This window comes from Erinaceus europaeus, chromosome 1 (assembly GCF_950295315.1).
Source record: "Erinaceus europaeus chromosome 1, mEriEur2.1, whole genome shotgun sequence".
NCBI classification, from domain to species: domain Eukaryota; kingdom Metazoa; phylum Chordata; class Mammalia; order Eulipotyphla; family Erinaceidae; genus Erinaceus; species Erinaceus europaeus.
The window spans coordinates 74,350,465-74,363,981 of record NC_080162.1 but is presented as its reverse complement, the minus strand read 5'-3'; the positions used below and the strand labels follow the sequence as shown (position 1 = coordinate 74,363,981).

General features: G+C 36.5%; 1 protein-coding gene across 1 annotated transcript; it reads left to right on the top strand.

Annotated features, from left to right (window-relative positions):
* Positions 1 to 9,336: 9,336 nt before the first annotated feature.
* Positions 9,337 to 12,940, top strand: LOC132541372 (beta-defensin 22-like). Its single transcript, XM_060201780.1, has 2 exons — positions 9,337 to 9,394; positions 12,600 to 12,940. Exons 1-2 carry the CDS (start codon positions 9,337 to 9,339, stop codon positions 12,938 to 12,940), a joined length of 399 nt encoding a protein of 132 aa, XP_060057763.1.
* The last annotated feature ends 577 nt before the right edge of the window (positions 12,941 to 13,517 follow it).

The window sequence follows — 13,517 nt, the reverse complement described above, 5'->3', positions numbered from 1 at the left end:
TGAGGCTCCAAAGTCCCAGGTTCAGTCCTCTGCACCACTATAAGCCAGAGCTGGGCAGTGCTCTGATTAAAAAAAAAAAAAAAAGTGGGGAGAGGATATGAATAGAATATTCTCTAAAGATCCAAAAGGCCAACACAGACATAAGAAAAAAAATGCAGGGCAGAGGGTAGATAGCATAATATTTATGCAAACAGACTCATGCCTGAGGCTCCAAAGTCCCAGGTTCAAGCACCCACACCACCATAAGCCAGAGCTGAACAGTGCTCTGGTAATAAATAAAATTAAAAAAAAGAAAAGAAAAGAAAATATGTGGTCTGGGAGGTGGTGTAGTGGATAAAGCACTGAACTCTCAACCATGAGGTCTCAAGTTCAATCCCCAGCAACACATGTACCAGAGTGATATCTGGTTCTTTCTCTCTACCTATATTTCTCCTGAATAAATAAATAAATTATTTTTAAAAAAGAAAAAATGCTTCAAGTCATTGTTAGAGAAATGTAAATAAAGACTACAATGAGAAACTACTTCACTCCTATGAGAATGTCATACATCAGAAAGGATAGTAATAAATGCTGGAGAGGCTGCAGCGTTGGTGGGAATGTAAATTTATCCAATCTTTGTGGAGAACAGTCTGGAGGACTCTCAGAAGACTAGAAATGGACAAACCACATGACTTGGCAATTCCTCTCCTGGGGATATATAACCTAAGGAATAAAACACACAAATCCAAAGAGTTTTATGTATACCTACATTCATAGCAGCACAGTTTGTAATAGCCAAAATCTGGCAGCAACCTAGGTGTCCAACGACAGATGTGTGACTGAGAAAGTTGTAGTATACATATACAATGTAATACTATTAAGCTATTAAGAATTGTAAATTCAACCCCTTCACCTCATCTTGGATGGAGCTTGAAAGAATCATGTTAAGTGAGCTAAGTCAGAAAGAGAATATGGGATGATCTCCCTCACAGACAGAGGTTGAAAAATAAGAACAGAAATCAGGAATGCAAAGTAGAGCTTGGATTGGGTTTGGTGTATTGCACCAAAGTAAAGGATCTGGTGGCGGGGGGCTTTAAGGTCCTGGTACATAATAGTGGAGGAGGACCTAGGCTGAGGTGAAAGTGTTTTGCAAAAAACTGAGAAATTTTACACATGAACAAACAGCTTTATCTACTATGAACCACTAGTCACCTCAAAAAATAAATTTAAAAAAGGAATTATTTTCTTAATGGCAGAAAATTTAATAATTCCTGTTTTTCCTTTATATTTAACACTTCTTTATACTCCCTTCATACAAATGTTCATTTACACCACTCCAGCTACATCCAATCCCAGTGGTAGGTCAGAAAGTGTGTACACACAGTCCTCCCAGACAATACTTTTAGCCCATCTGCAGGTTAGCTGTCCAAAAATTAGTAAAGTCACGGGCCCACTGGAATATAGCTAAGATAGACTTCCTAGCTTCTTCTAACACGAAGACCCAAAATCTCATCTGCTATACTCTTACCTTCAGGTTCCTTATTATTAAGCAATTTGTTTTGCTTCAAACCTCCCATCACCACATGGAAGCACCATTCAAAACAGTAAAGTAGTGGTGTAATGTCTTTCCTTTTCTTTGTCTTAATTTTTCTCCTTCTCTGCTTTCCACCTTCTGTCTGAAAAGGACAACAACAACAACAAGAACAATAATCTTACAGGAGTGGTGGCATAGTGGTGGCATAGTGGTGGCCAGTGAAACCCTAGTGGAAAGAATGAAAAAAAAAAAGATAAAAGAGTCAATAATAAAGTAGAATGAAATAAGGAAAAGCATCAATAAAACTCTTTTCCTATTTTTGTACACACCTTCCTTCCTATTCCATATCTTTTTTATCTCAATATAATATTATAAGTACACAGTGTTTAAGTGGCTTTTTTGTTTGCAGTGATAAGTACTAGGGCAGTAAAAGAGAACATTCCACTCTACTGGATGTCATAAGCTATTGGTTTGAAACAAATGGGATGCTTACATAGCACTCTACTATCATAAGTATTTTATGTAAGCAGAGGAGAGAAAATAAGCCCCATCTATGCTGCAAAACTTCCTTTTCATCAGACCCTGTATTTTCTTAACATTGAAATGCCTTTCATAAGGCCTTAGTTTTTTCCTATTGTCTCTAAAACATACTATTACATGGTCATGCACACTCAATGTTGCAAGCTAGTGATCTGGTGTTCTGAGTGGCATAGCATTCTTCCTCTCTCTGGTTCATCACCCATAACTGACAAGTAAAGGTGTCCACTAGAGCTCTAGCTGTGCAATTGCTTCAGGATTGCTCAGGATTACAAGGTTTCCTCTCTCCCAGAAGTTATGAATTTTCCCAATCTGACCTTCATTGTATGTGGGTTACTAATGCTGGAAGTCAAAGGTAATGCAATCCAAGAATGTAAACTTGATAAGTGTAGATGTGCTGTTAACCTAGTGATCTCAGGTATATTGGGTGGGGGTTGGGGCTTGGGGTTCAAAGTAAAAGTCTTAGATCAATAAACAACAACTCAGTGTTCTTTTTTATTTTTTTCCTTTATTGGGGCATTAATGTTTTATATTGGACAGTAAACACAATAGTTTGCACATGCATAACGTTATAACTTATATCACCATTCTCTGACAATCTACTATAGACACCTATCAAGCTGGAGTATCCTCTGAGATACTTCTTCAAACGCAAAAACTTCCTTTATCCTCTAAACAGCCCGTTCAGTTTCTCTATAACTAAGCAGTGTTAATATGTCTTACTTCTGTTTTAATTATTTCATTGTGTGCTTATTTCATTGTTATGTCCTATTACCTAGCATCTTTATTTTTTTAATTTCTTTATTAAGGGAATAATGGTTTATAGTTGACAGTAAAATACAATAGTTTGACAGTAAAATACAATAGTTTGTACATGTATAACATTTCCACATAACAAGTTTCTGAAATTATTATTATTATTATTATTATTATTATTACCAAAACACTGCTTAGCTCTGGCTTATGGTGGTGCAGGGGACCGAGCCTGGGACTTCAGAGCTTCAGGCATGAGTCTTTTTGCATTAACAATGTGTTATCTACCCCAGCTCAAGTGTCTGGACTTTTATAAATTAGATAATATATGATATCTTAAACATCCATGAAAGTGCTTTTTTTTGTCTTTTGTATTTATTTTCACTTAGGAAATGTCATCTCGGGGTACAGTTTTTTTAACTTATTATTTTATTGTTATTTTTATTGTTTGTCTCCCCAGCTAGAAAGCAAGTTCCATGTGATTTAGTCTGTTTAGCTCTCAAATGTAGATCAAGGGCCTAGAATAGAATCTGCACTGTAGTTAGGAACTCAAAACTTTGTTGAATGAAAGTTTTCAACTTTCGAGAGGATTATTTAGAAGGAGTTCTGATTAATGCATATGAGAGATATGTTTGGAAAAGAATTGATAGAATAAAATCATTTTTAAAAATGCAGAAGGTAAAAGGATGCCAGAGGACATAGGGAGGGTTATTGTTATATGGAAAACTGGGAAATGTTATACATGTACAAACTATTGTATTTACTGTCAAATGTAAAACATTAGTCCCCCAATAAAGAAATTTAAAAAAAATTCACAAGGGGAGAGGAATGGGTCCTGGGGTTCAAGTATGAAATGTCTGGAGGAAAAGCACATTGAGAAATAATATTAGTAAAAGGGAGGAATCAAGAGTAATGATAGAGATCATCTACTGAAAGAAGTGGGACATCTACACTTGAAACCAACAGAAAACTCAGCCAGATAATGTAAATTGGAGCTTTTAAAATACTAAGAGATACTTGGTGGACAAGCAAGGTAGTGCAGACATGTTCCAGGGAAGTCAATGGAGTCAAATTGTTCTGTGTTTATATAAATCATTCCAAGAAAAGTGCTTTCTTACATACACAGTCAAAATGAGGCCCCCCCCAAAAGTGTGCTTAGAAGCTCTTCCCATTATTCACAGACACCAGGATTCCTCTAACATAGAATCTTAGCTTTAGTTGCATTCTCTGCCTAGAATATGCTTTTCTTGGAAGTTCTCAAACACTTTGCTGAGAAGATAATCATGTAGTTTGTATGATAAATGATTACACAATGGAGTCTCACTTTAGATTCATATTTTCACCCTCAAACAATCATACTACTTAGAAATCACACTATATTTCTTTTTTAAATTAATTTCTTTATTCATTTATGAGAGATAGAGAAAATGAAAGGAAGGGATACATAGAAAAAGAGAGAGACGGGGGCTGGGTGATGGCGCACCTGGTTGAGCGCACGTATTACAATGGGCAAGGACCTGGGTTTGAGGCCCTGGTCCCCACCTGCAGGAGGAAAGCTTTGTGAGTGGTGAAGTAGTGCTGCAAGTGTCTCTCTCCCTCTCCATCACCCTCTTGATTTCTGGATGTCTATATCCAATAAATAAAGATAATAAAAAAATTTTAAAAGAAAAGAGAAAGAGAGAGAGAGAGAAAGAGATAGACCTGCAGCACCACTTCACTGCTCATGAAGTTTTCCCCCTGCAGGTGGGGGCCAGGGGAGCTTGAACCCCGGTTCTTGTGCACTATAACATGTGCACCCAACCAGCCATGCCCCCCATCTGCCCCCACACTATATTTCTTTTATGAAGCTATCTTTCATTTTTAAAAAACATATATTTTAATTGGCCCTGCTCTTTATTCCTGTTCATCTCTTCACCCTTTCCCAATTTATGAACATATCCCCAAACTTTACTAATGACAAAAAAAAAATTCCAACAGAAAAGTTTTTTTAATAGAATAGGATTTTTCTTTCTGTTTTTTTGTTTGTTTTTGTTTTTGTTTCTACCAAGATTATCTTTGTGGCTCCAGGATTGCACAATGACTTCACTGGTGGTCATTTTATTTTCTTATCTACCTTTGTTTTCATAGAGGTCAGATACAGAGAGTAAGAGAGACAGAGAGAAGGAGAGAGACACCCGCAGCACTCTACCACTGCTTGCTAAGCTTCTGTTGTGCAGGTGAGAGCAGGGAACTAGAACTCTAGAGATGTCTGTTTTTACCATGGCCAACATTCATACCAGTATGCCTGAGGACTTACTTCCTTTCCCTCAGGACATAACTTTTTCCAGCTCAGTCAGCCTCCATCTTGTGATTTTCTTTTTCTTTCTTTTTTCTTTTTCTCTTTCTTTCTTGACACAGATAGACAGAAATTGAGAGAGATGAGAGAGGGAGAGAGAAAGAGAGATGCCTGCAGCCCTGCTTCACCCACCATGCATGAAGCCCCACCCCCACCCCATAGTTGGAGACCAAAGGCTTGAACCTGGGTCCTTGAGCACAGTGACATGTGTGCTCTACTAGGTGGCCCCCCACATAGGAGTTTCATCTCTGTCACTTTATCAAAGACTACAGACCTTTGTTTCCTAATCTCCCTGTTCTACAGTTATTTCTCTCTTCTTACTTGTTTCTCATTGTTTTCAAATATGCTTTGTTATTTCTTAATTCTTCAAAGCAAACAAGAAAAATATTTCCTTGACACTTCATTGCTCTCCAAGGACTCTTCTGTCTCTGTGTTCTCTCTCACATTTAGACATTTATTGGGGTGGTAGTGGTGGTGGTGGTGGTGGTGGTGGTGGTGGTGGTGTGTGTGTGTGTGTGTGTGTGTGTGTGTGTGTGTGTGTGTGTGTGTGTATGTGTGTGTGAAAGAGAGAGAGAGAGAACCTCTCAAGTCAATCATTATACTCAAATTTACTCCAAAGTCCACTTTCAGTAAAACTAACCTAAAATTCTAGTATTTTCTCCTTTTCGTGACTTGTCCATTCTTTCTTTTGGATAATTATCATAATATAACTATATTTATTTATTTATTTATTTATATTTTTATTATTTATTTTTTATTTCAACTCACAGTACTTTATCCATTACTGGAGTTTTAAACATTCTAAACTAATTATCCAACATTTACATCTAGAGTCTAAACTTACCTACTGAGATTACTATAGGTATGTCCTTGGCACTGCCTTTCTGACATGCCAGGTCTATTTTGTATGTTATATCCACCAAAGCAAATACTTGAATTCATCATTTTCTTTTCCCTCAAAACATTACTCTTTCCTCTGTTTAATACCCTGTGAATGGCAAGTATCACAAACTTAATCTATCTTGACTGAGAAATATAATAATGAACTCTGATTTCTCCTTATTCTCATGTATGTCCAAACAATTGAAATCTTAAAACTGTTCTCTACCCTTGCCTCTCATAGCCCAGGTTCATCCATAATTATGAGTTACCTGGACAAAAGTTCTAACATGGTTTCCTGATTTCACTCTTTATTTTCTTTATCCTATTTTCCTTTAGAAATCCTAACCATCCATGTAAAACATAAAGTAAATTAGCTTACATTATGCTTTGAAAAAAAAAGTGCTTGATAATGGCATAAAGTGACTGGAAGATGACACCACTGCTTCAAATTCATTTCATTTTGTGCTTTTTTACTTTTGTTTATTATACTTCCAACTCATTCTACTTCTCCAAATAACTTAAATACACTGTCAGTTTTTTGACACTAGGACTTAGTACTTGTTCTTTTTCTGAAATAATCTTTATCTCCATGTACCATCTGATTCTCTTTCTTTCTTGCTTTGGTTTAAGACAGCAAATTTTATAGATGTGGAAATATTCCACTGTAATCTTATAATCCTGTAAACCATTAATTTTTTTTAAAGCAAGGTTTAAAATACACCGGGGAAAACTTAAAAAAGATGATGAGTCTTGTGTTACATATATTTCACTATAGTTAAGAAAAATATATATTATAAACATATATCAGTCTAAACATGGGAATATTGAGGCAGGTCAGCTAGACAGATGGAGAACAAAGGAGGGTCATGTTTTTCAATGTATATTAAAGTGAAAGTCTTTTAAGGCAATAGTGAAAACCATTTGTATGGAATATCACCTTCTGTTCACCATGGTTCACCATCAAATTAGGTGCTGCAAGGTAAATGATGACAGAAGGAAAATTAACAGGGGAGAAGATTGTTCAGAATGATTCATCTCATAAATATATCTTGTTTTTCTCCAAACACAAAATAAAGGGATACTTGTATCTGCAAAAAAAAAAAAAAAAGAGCCTGTGGAACTAGAAAAACTAGTGATATTCCTAGTCATACTTGGGCTCAACTGTAAGATAACAGGGTATAGCTCCACACAGCTCCCACCACCAAAGTCTGTGCCTCCCATCCTCCTTACAATAACCATCACTGTCTCAAAGCTTTAAAGACAGTTTGTTTATTACTGAGTGTTTTTCAAGTTCATGTGTTTTCGTTCTCTAGATCCCACACTGAGTGAAATTCAATGTTATAGTCATTTAAAAAGACCTATTTTCTTATTTGTTGCAGCTTCCTGGAAATGCAAAAGATGCTGGAAGAATGATATTGGATACTGCAGAAAACGATGTACAGATACTGAAAGATACAAACTTCTTTGTAGGAACAAACTGTCATGCTGCATTCCTATAAATTTGGACGATTACACTCGAAAGCCATCATATCATATATTTAACGTAGACTATATAGATAATGAGCTTACTACTTGGAATGATTTCCTTAAAGTCACTGTAACTGGGCCTAATGATGAGGAAAGAATTAGCACAACTGGGACAACATAGGAATATACTCCTTATATAAATAATTTGTCCCAGACTCCGGAATATTCTCTTGAGAATAATGATGGTACAGTTAATTAATATTTCTTCAACATGGCATTTTCATGGTGAGTGTGGTAACAGATTTTGTAAGTTACTCTTTTAATGCATATTAAGAATAACTATGAAATTTAAATAAACAAACAAAACTATTAGGATCAGTGTATCACTATTATAAATTGGCATTTATTGCCAAGTGTTAGTATGACTATATTAATATTTTGTAACTTTATATCTAATATTTCTTGTAAATATTTCCAAATACATTGGCTACATCAAAATTGTATTGATTTATTTGAAACATGATCCACTGGGAGAATCAAATGTAGAGATCTGATACACATAAACCTGAAAAAGAAAAAAGCAAGCAAACTGTTTCTAAGACTTCTAAGAAGTATGGTGGTTATCTTTGGGAGGTAGGAGTGTGGGGATACAGAATTTTGGTGGTGGGTGTGATATGGAGCTATACACTGTAACCTTATAACCTACTATTAGTCCCAAATGAAAAAGCTAAATAAAAAATTATTTTCAATGTATGTGTCAAATTCAGTCTGGAAACAGCTATTATTAGAATGATGACTGCCTTAAACATTTTTGTTTAATTAACTTACTTATAAACAATATGGCTTTTCACATAATTTAGAATCTTTGCTATACATAGTGCTCTATAATAGTGCTTTCTTACTCAAAAAAACACATAAAGACAAAACAGACTGCACTCTTTAAGAGATGCACAATGCTAAATCATATGAATGCACATCTTTTTTCTTGCAACCAGTGCTTCACTGAGCTTTTATGCTTTCATGACTCCACCACTCCCAGTAGGCTATTTTTTCTTTCCTCCCCCCCCCTTTTGGAAAAGGGGTAAAAAACAGAAAGCATGGGAGAAAAAGAAGAGACACCATAGCACACAGCATCATTTGTCATGAAGCTTCCCTTTTATCTCCCATGTGGTGGCCAGGGAATCAAACTCAGGCCCTTCCACATGCTAAAGTGTACGCTCTATTAGGTAAACCGGCTCCCAGCGTGAATGCACTCCATTTATAAGTCCATATATATATATTTTGAACACTGATGCATATATCTTTGGACACTGATATATTTCTCTAAAAACAATTTTTAAATAACTAGTTTATCAGTTTAATTTCTTCCTCTGCCATATACAAAATTAATATCTAGGAGTTTGTAATCAATATTCAAAAGTATGTTATATTTCAGGGAGAGAGACAGACCAACAGACTATCAAAATGCAGAAAGATAATTACTCAGATAGAACCAACACTGATGAATGAGAAAACAAGGGTACCCATTCTTGGTAGATCAGCATAAATGCTTTTTGTGTCAGTCCAAATTACCATACAGTTTAGTAAGATGTATAACTTCCATATGTTTCAACAACTTCTCTTTTAAATCTTATTCTTTCCCCTCAAGGCATGCCTAGTACAAGACTCTGAACAGTACTACCACAATTAGAGCTGCTGACCAATGGACTGAAATTACGTTCAACACTTCTATTCCACTGGCTGAGCCCAATCCAGACCAGGGAGAACATCAGAGAGCTGTGTTCACAGTCAGAGTGAACTGAGAATTCTGGACTGCACAGAACCCACTACCTGCTCTCTTCAAAGAACCATGAAGTCCTCGTTGTTCACTCTTGCACTTTTTATGCTTCTGGTCCAGTTGGCCTCAGGTAAACAGAATCTTGGGGAAGAAGAAATGTTGACCTAGAGTAGAGTTCTTTATGTGGAGTTCCTATTACCAAACATCTTTGAGAGTGTGAGCAAGAGTCTCACAGGGAGGGGTAATGATATCTATTAGCCAAGGACAATTCCACTGTTGCCTGTGAACATTTGATTTTCTTTCTTTTTTTAAAACTTATTATCTTCATTTATTTGTTGGACAGAGATAGACGAAAATCAAGAGGGAAAGGGAAATAGAGACAGAGAGACACTTTCAGCCCTGCTTCACCACTTGCAAAGCTTTCCCCCTGCGGGAAGGGACTGGGGGCTTGAATCTCTGTCCTTCTGCACTTTAACATGTGCTCTCAACCAGGTGCACCACCACCGGCCCCTAGCCCAGGTAGCATGTATGCTCTACTGTGTGTGACACCTGACCCCTAAACCTTTCACTTTCATTTCTCAAGTCTACTGGTGTTACCTTTGCATTCTATCATTAGTTTAGAAAGCTCTTCTCCATGTTGAGAACAGTTTCTTCACTTGTGAGTATTACAGTATTTAAATTTCTGGTTTTTTACATTAGATTCAACTCCATTAACCAAGAACAATTCCACTGTTCCCTGTGACCATTTAATTTTCTTTCTTTCTTTAAACTTATTATCTTTATTTATTTATTAGACAGAGACAGCCAGAAATCAAGAGGGAAGGGGGAGATAGAGACAGGAACAAAATATGTAAGGAACAAAAGATAAAGAATTAAATAATGCAAGTGAAGACAGTATTTTGTACTTTCTAGTGTCTGCAGAATTGTTAAAATGATGGTGGATGAGAAGAAATTAATAGTGGTATCAAGACTGCCTTAGAAAACTTTACAAATCAATTAGAGCCTTAAAACTCTGAGCTTAGAATACATGATTTCGCCTTCTGTTTCTAAAACGTTGGTGGCATACATCACATAATCACAATGTGTCATTTTTCTAAATCTAAGGACCCTGAATAAAGTCCTCAGTTATATTTTCAGACAAACAAACAACTCAGAATTATTCTGTAAGATTACCCAAGCCTAACCCAGAAATGTAACCCTCGGGAAAGATATCTGGGTGTCAGCAAAATGGCTCACCTGGATAATATGCCTGCTTTGTCATACACTCAACTCAAGTTTAAGCCTATCTCCCACCACATTGGTGGAAACTTCCTCTCTCTCTCTCTCTCTCTCTCTCTCTCTCTCTCTCTCTCTTTCTCTCTCTCTTTCTCTCTCTCTCTCTCCCTCTCTCTCTATCTCCCTTCGTCCCATCTCTCCCTCTCTCTCAAAATGTTAGCATGAAGGGTTGACAGCCCAGTAACAGTAAAATAAGGCTACTTATAAGGCAGAATGAACAAAATGTAGAGACTCAGTCTAAGCTTTCCATTCCTATATCCCAGCTAAAGAAAGCATCTGGATGCTTTCTCCACAAAGATATTTAGGATAGTGATAAAGAAAGTGATCATGGAAGAAATGGGCTAGAGAGGAATTTTAAAACTGAGAAAAAAATAAGGAGAGATTTTGCATATACGATATAACAGAGGAGAAAGAGCAAGAAACCCTTTTTGTTTTCCTCCAGAGTTATCAGTGAGGCTCAGTTTCTGCAGATGATTCCAGCTCCCATTTTTCCCCTTTATGATAGAGATGAGAGACAGAGGCAGATAGAGAGGAAGATAGAGATTTGAAACACTGCTCCATCATTCATGAACCCCTCTCCCTTGCAGGTGGGGACGAGGGGCTTGAACCTAGGTCATTGAGAATGGTAACAGGTGTGCTCTACAAAGTGTGCCAACACCAAACTCCAAGAAACTTGTTTCTTAAAAAACAGAAATCAAACCATCTTAGTACTCTTCAGAAATATAAGGTTTCCTTACTCATGGTCTTCACCAATGCCATTACTTCTTCGAACACTCTTCCTCTGGATCTTCCTAACTGGATCCTTCTTATCCCCTGTTACAACTGAACATCACTTCCTGAAGACCAAATTCCTCCTACGCCCTATGAATAATTATGACTTTAAGAATCACAGTTCCATGCATGTATTTGTAAATCTATGTGTGTGAATATTTGTACATAAATATTGTGCAAGTGAAATATCATCTAATCCTTGGAGGAGGATTTAATTCCTGTAAGTGATAGCAGTAGTGGTAATAGGATTCAAAATGCTCATTTACTTACTACTTAGAATATCACATTACTTTTCTCACTTGTCACACTATAGTTCTTGGATTTATTCACTTGCCTATTTATTTTCTTCCCCCTTTCCAATGTAAACTTTTCAGATAATTTCTTACTCTTATTATTTTAATCCCATCATCATGCAGAGCTCTTTACTTAATAGTCACTCATTATACACTTGTTGGTTGTATAGAGGAATTAGTTTCAGCAACATAAAATAAACAAAAAGAGTCCTATTTTATCTTTAGAGCTCTCTTTATGTTTAGAGCCCTCCATATGTTATACTTTATGGTGAAAGAATATTATATGTGTGTATTAAATATGTTTATGTTAAATGTTTCTACCAATAGATTTACTCCTTAAGTTGTCTCACTAATTAATATATTCCTAATAGAATGATTATTTTATTTCCAGAATTTTGTATAACATATTTATATTTTAAGTCATATATGTATAGATAAATATAAAATTATATTTAATAAGACAATGAACAAGAAAATCTAAAGTTACACGTCAAATGCAATTTGTATGAGCTCAGAAACCTATAAAGATATTTTGAAATCCTTGCCAACCATGAACAAAAGCTTTGCATGTTTGGGTAATAGTGAGAAGCATAATGGAAACTATTTGAGTATTTTCTATTTTAAAATGACATTTTTTAATTTTTACTTCTAACTAGGTGTTTATATGTTCATGGCTATCAGCAATTTTGAGGTATTTTTAAATTTATGAGCAGCAGTAAATTACATATTCTCCCACTTAAAATAGTGGGGAATAGATGCATAGTCATTATGTGTAGAATTTTGATTTAAGAAATGAAAGCTTCATATATCTGTCTCAAAAGTCTATATGTGTATAAGCATTTATAAAACCTCTAGTCTTCATAGTAGATCTTTACTATTAAGTGGGGAAAACAAACTGATAAAGAACTTAAAATATTTGTACTGAAGAAAACTATTGCTTCATATTTTATTGTAATAGGTCTCTAGTTTGTTGATCAGTGTAATACCTTTATACAGGCAATTGGAGTGTGAAAAAGTGTGCAAATAAGCTTGGAACTTGCAGGAAGACATGCAGACAAGGAGAGTTACCAAGAGACATTACAACTAACAAGTGCCCCAAAACCAAATTTTGCTGTGTTCTTTCTTTCAAAAATGTACCTGGAATATGTGGTAATGGCCCAGATACTAATGCAGCTGATGAAGACAGATCTAAACCAAGCACATTCCCTGGAGACTCGGAGTTTACGATGCCTCCAGAAGATGACAGTACTACAAACAAAGTGACCCTTCCAAAATCTGGGACCACTAAAGCCAAGAAGACGGGTGTTACAACCAAGGTGGTTTCAAGAAGCAGCTGAATGTTCTAGTCTCTTGTCTCTTGTCCTATTTTATCTGGTTCATTAAAGCAAAGGCCCTTATTCTGGGGTCAGTTTTCTTGGTATACCCCCTGCCCAATGTACCTCCACTGAATGTCTGGGAAAGCATCACATATCCATAGTACAGTAATTCCAAAGGATGAATGCAAATAAGATAGTAGAAGTCAGGGTAGCAAGATAGCTCACCTGGAAGCATGCCAGTTCTGTCATAAAGATGACCAAGGTTCAAGCCTGGCTCCCACCACATTGAGGGAAGCTTCAGTGAAGACTTGCACCCTCTCACTTTCTTTTGTCTTTCTATCAGGAAGAATGTAATCCCTGCAAATATCAAAAATGAGAAATGGAAAGAGGCCAGATGTAAGACTAGGTTTTTTCCAAAACACTGAGTAAAAACTGATGGCTAGGGAGTCGGGCTGTAGCGCAGCGGGTTAAGCGCAGGTGGCGCAAAGCACAAGGACCGGCATAAGGATACCGGTTCGAACCCCGGCTCCCCACCTGCAGGGGAGTCGCTTCACAGGCGGTGAAGCAGGTCTGCAGGTGTCTTTCTTTCTCTCCCCCT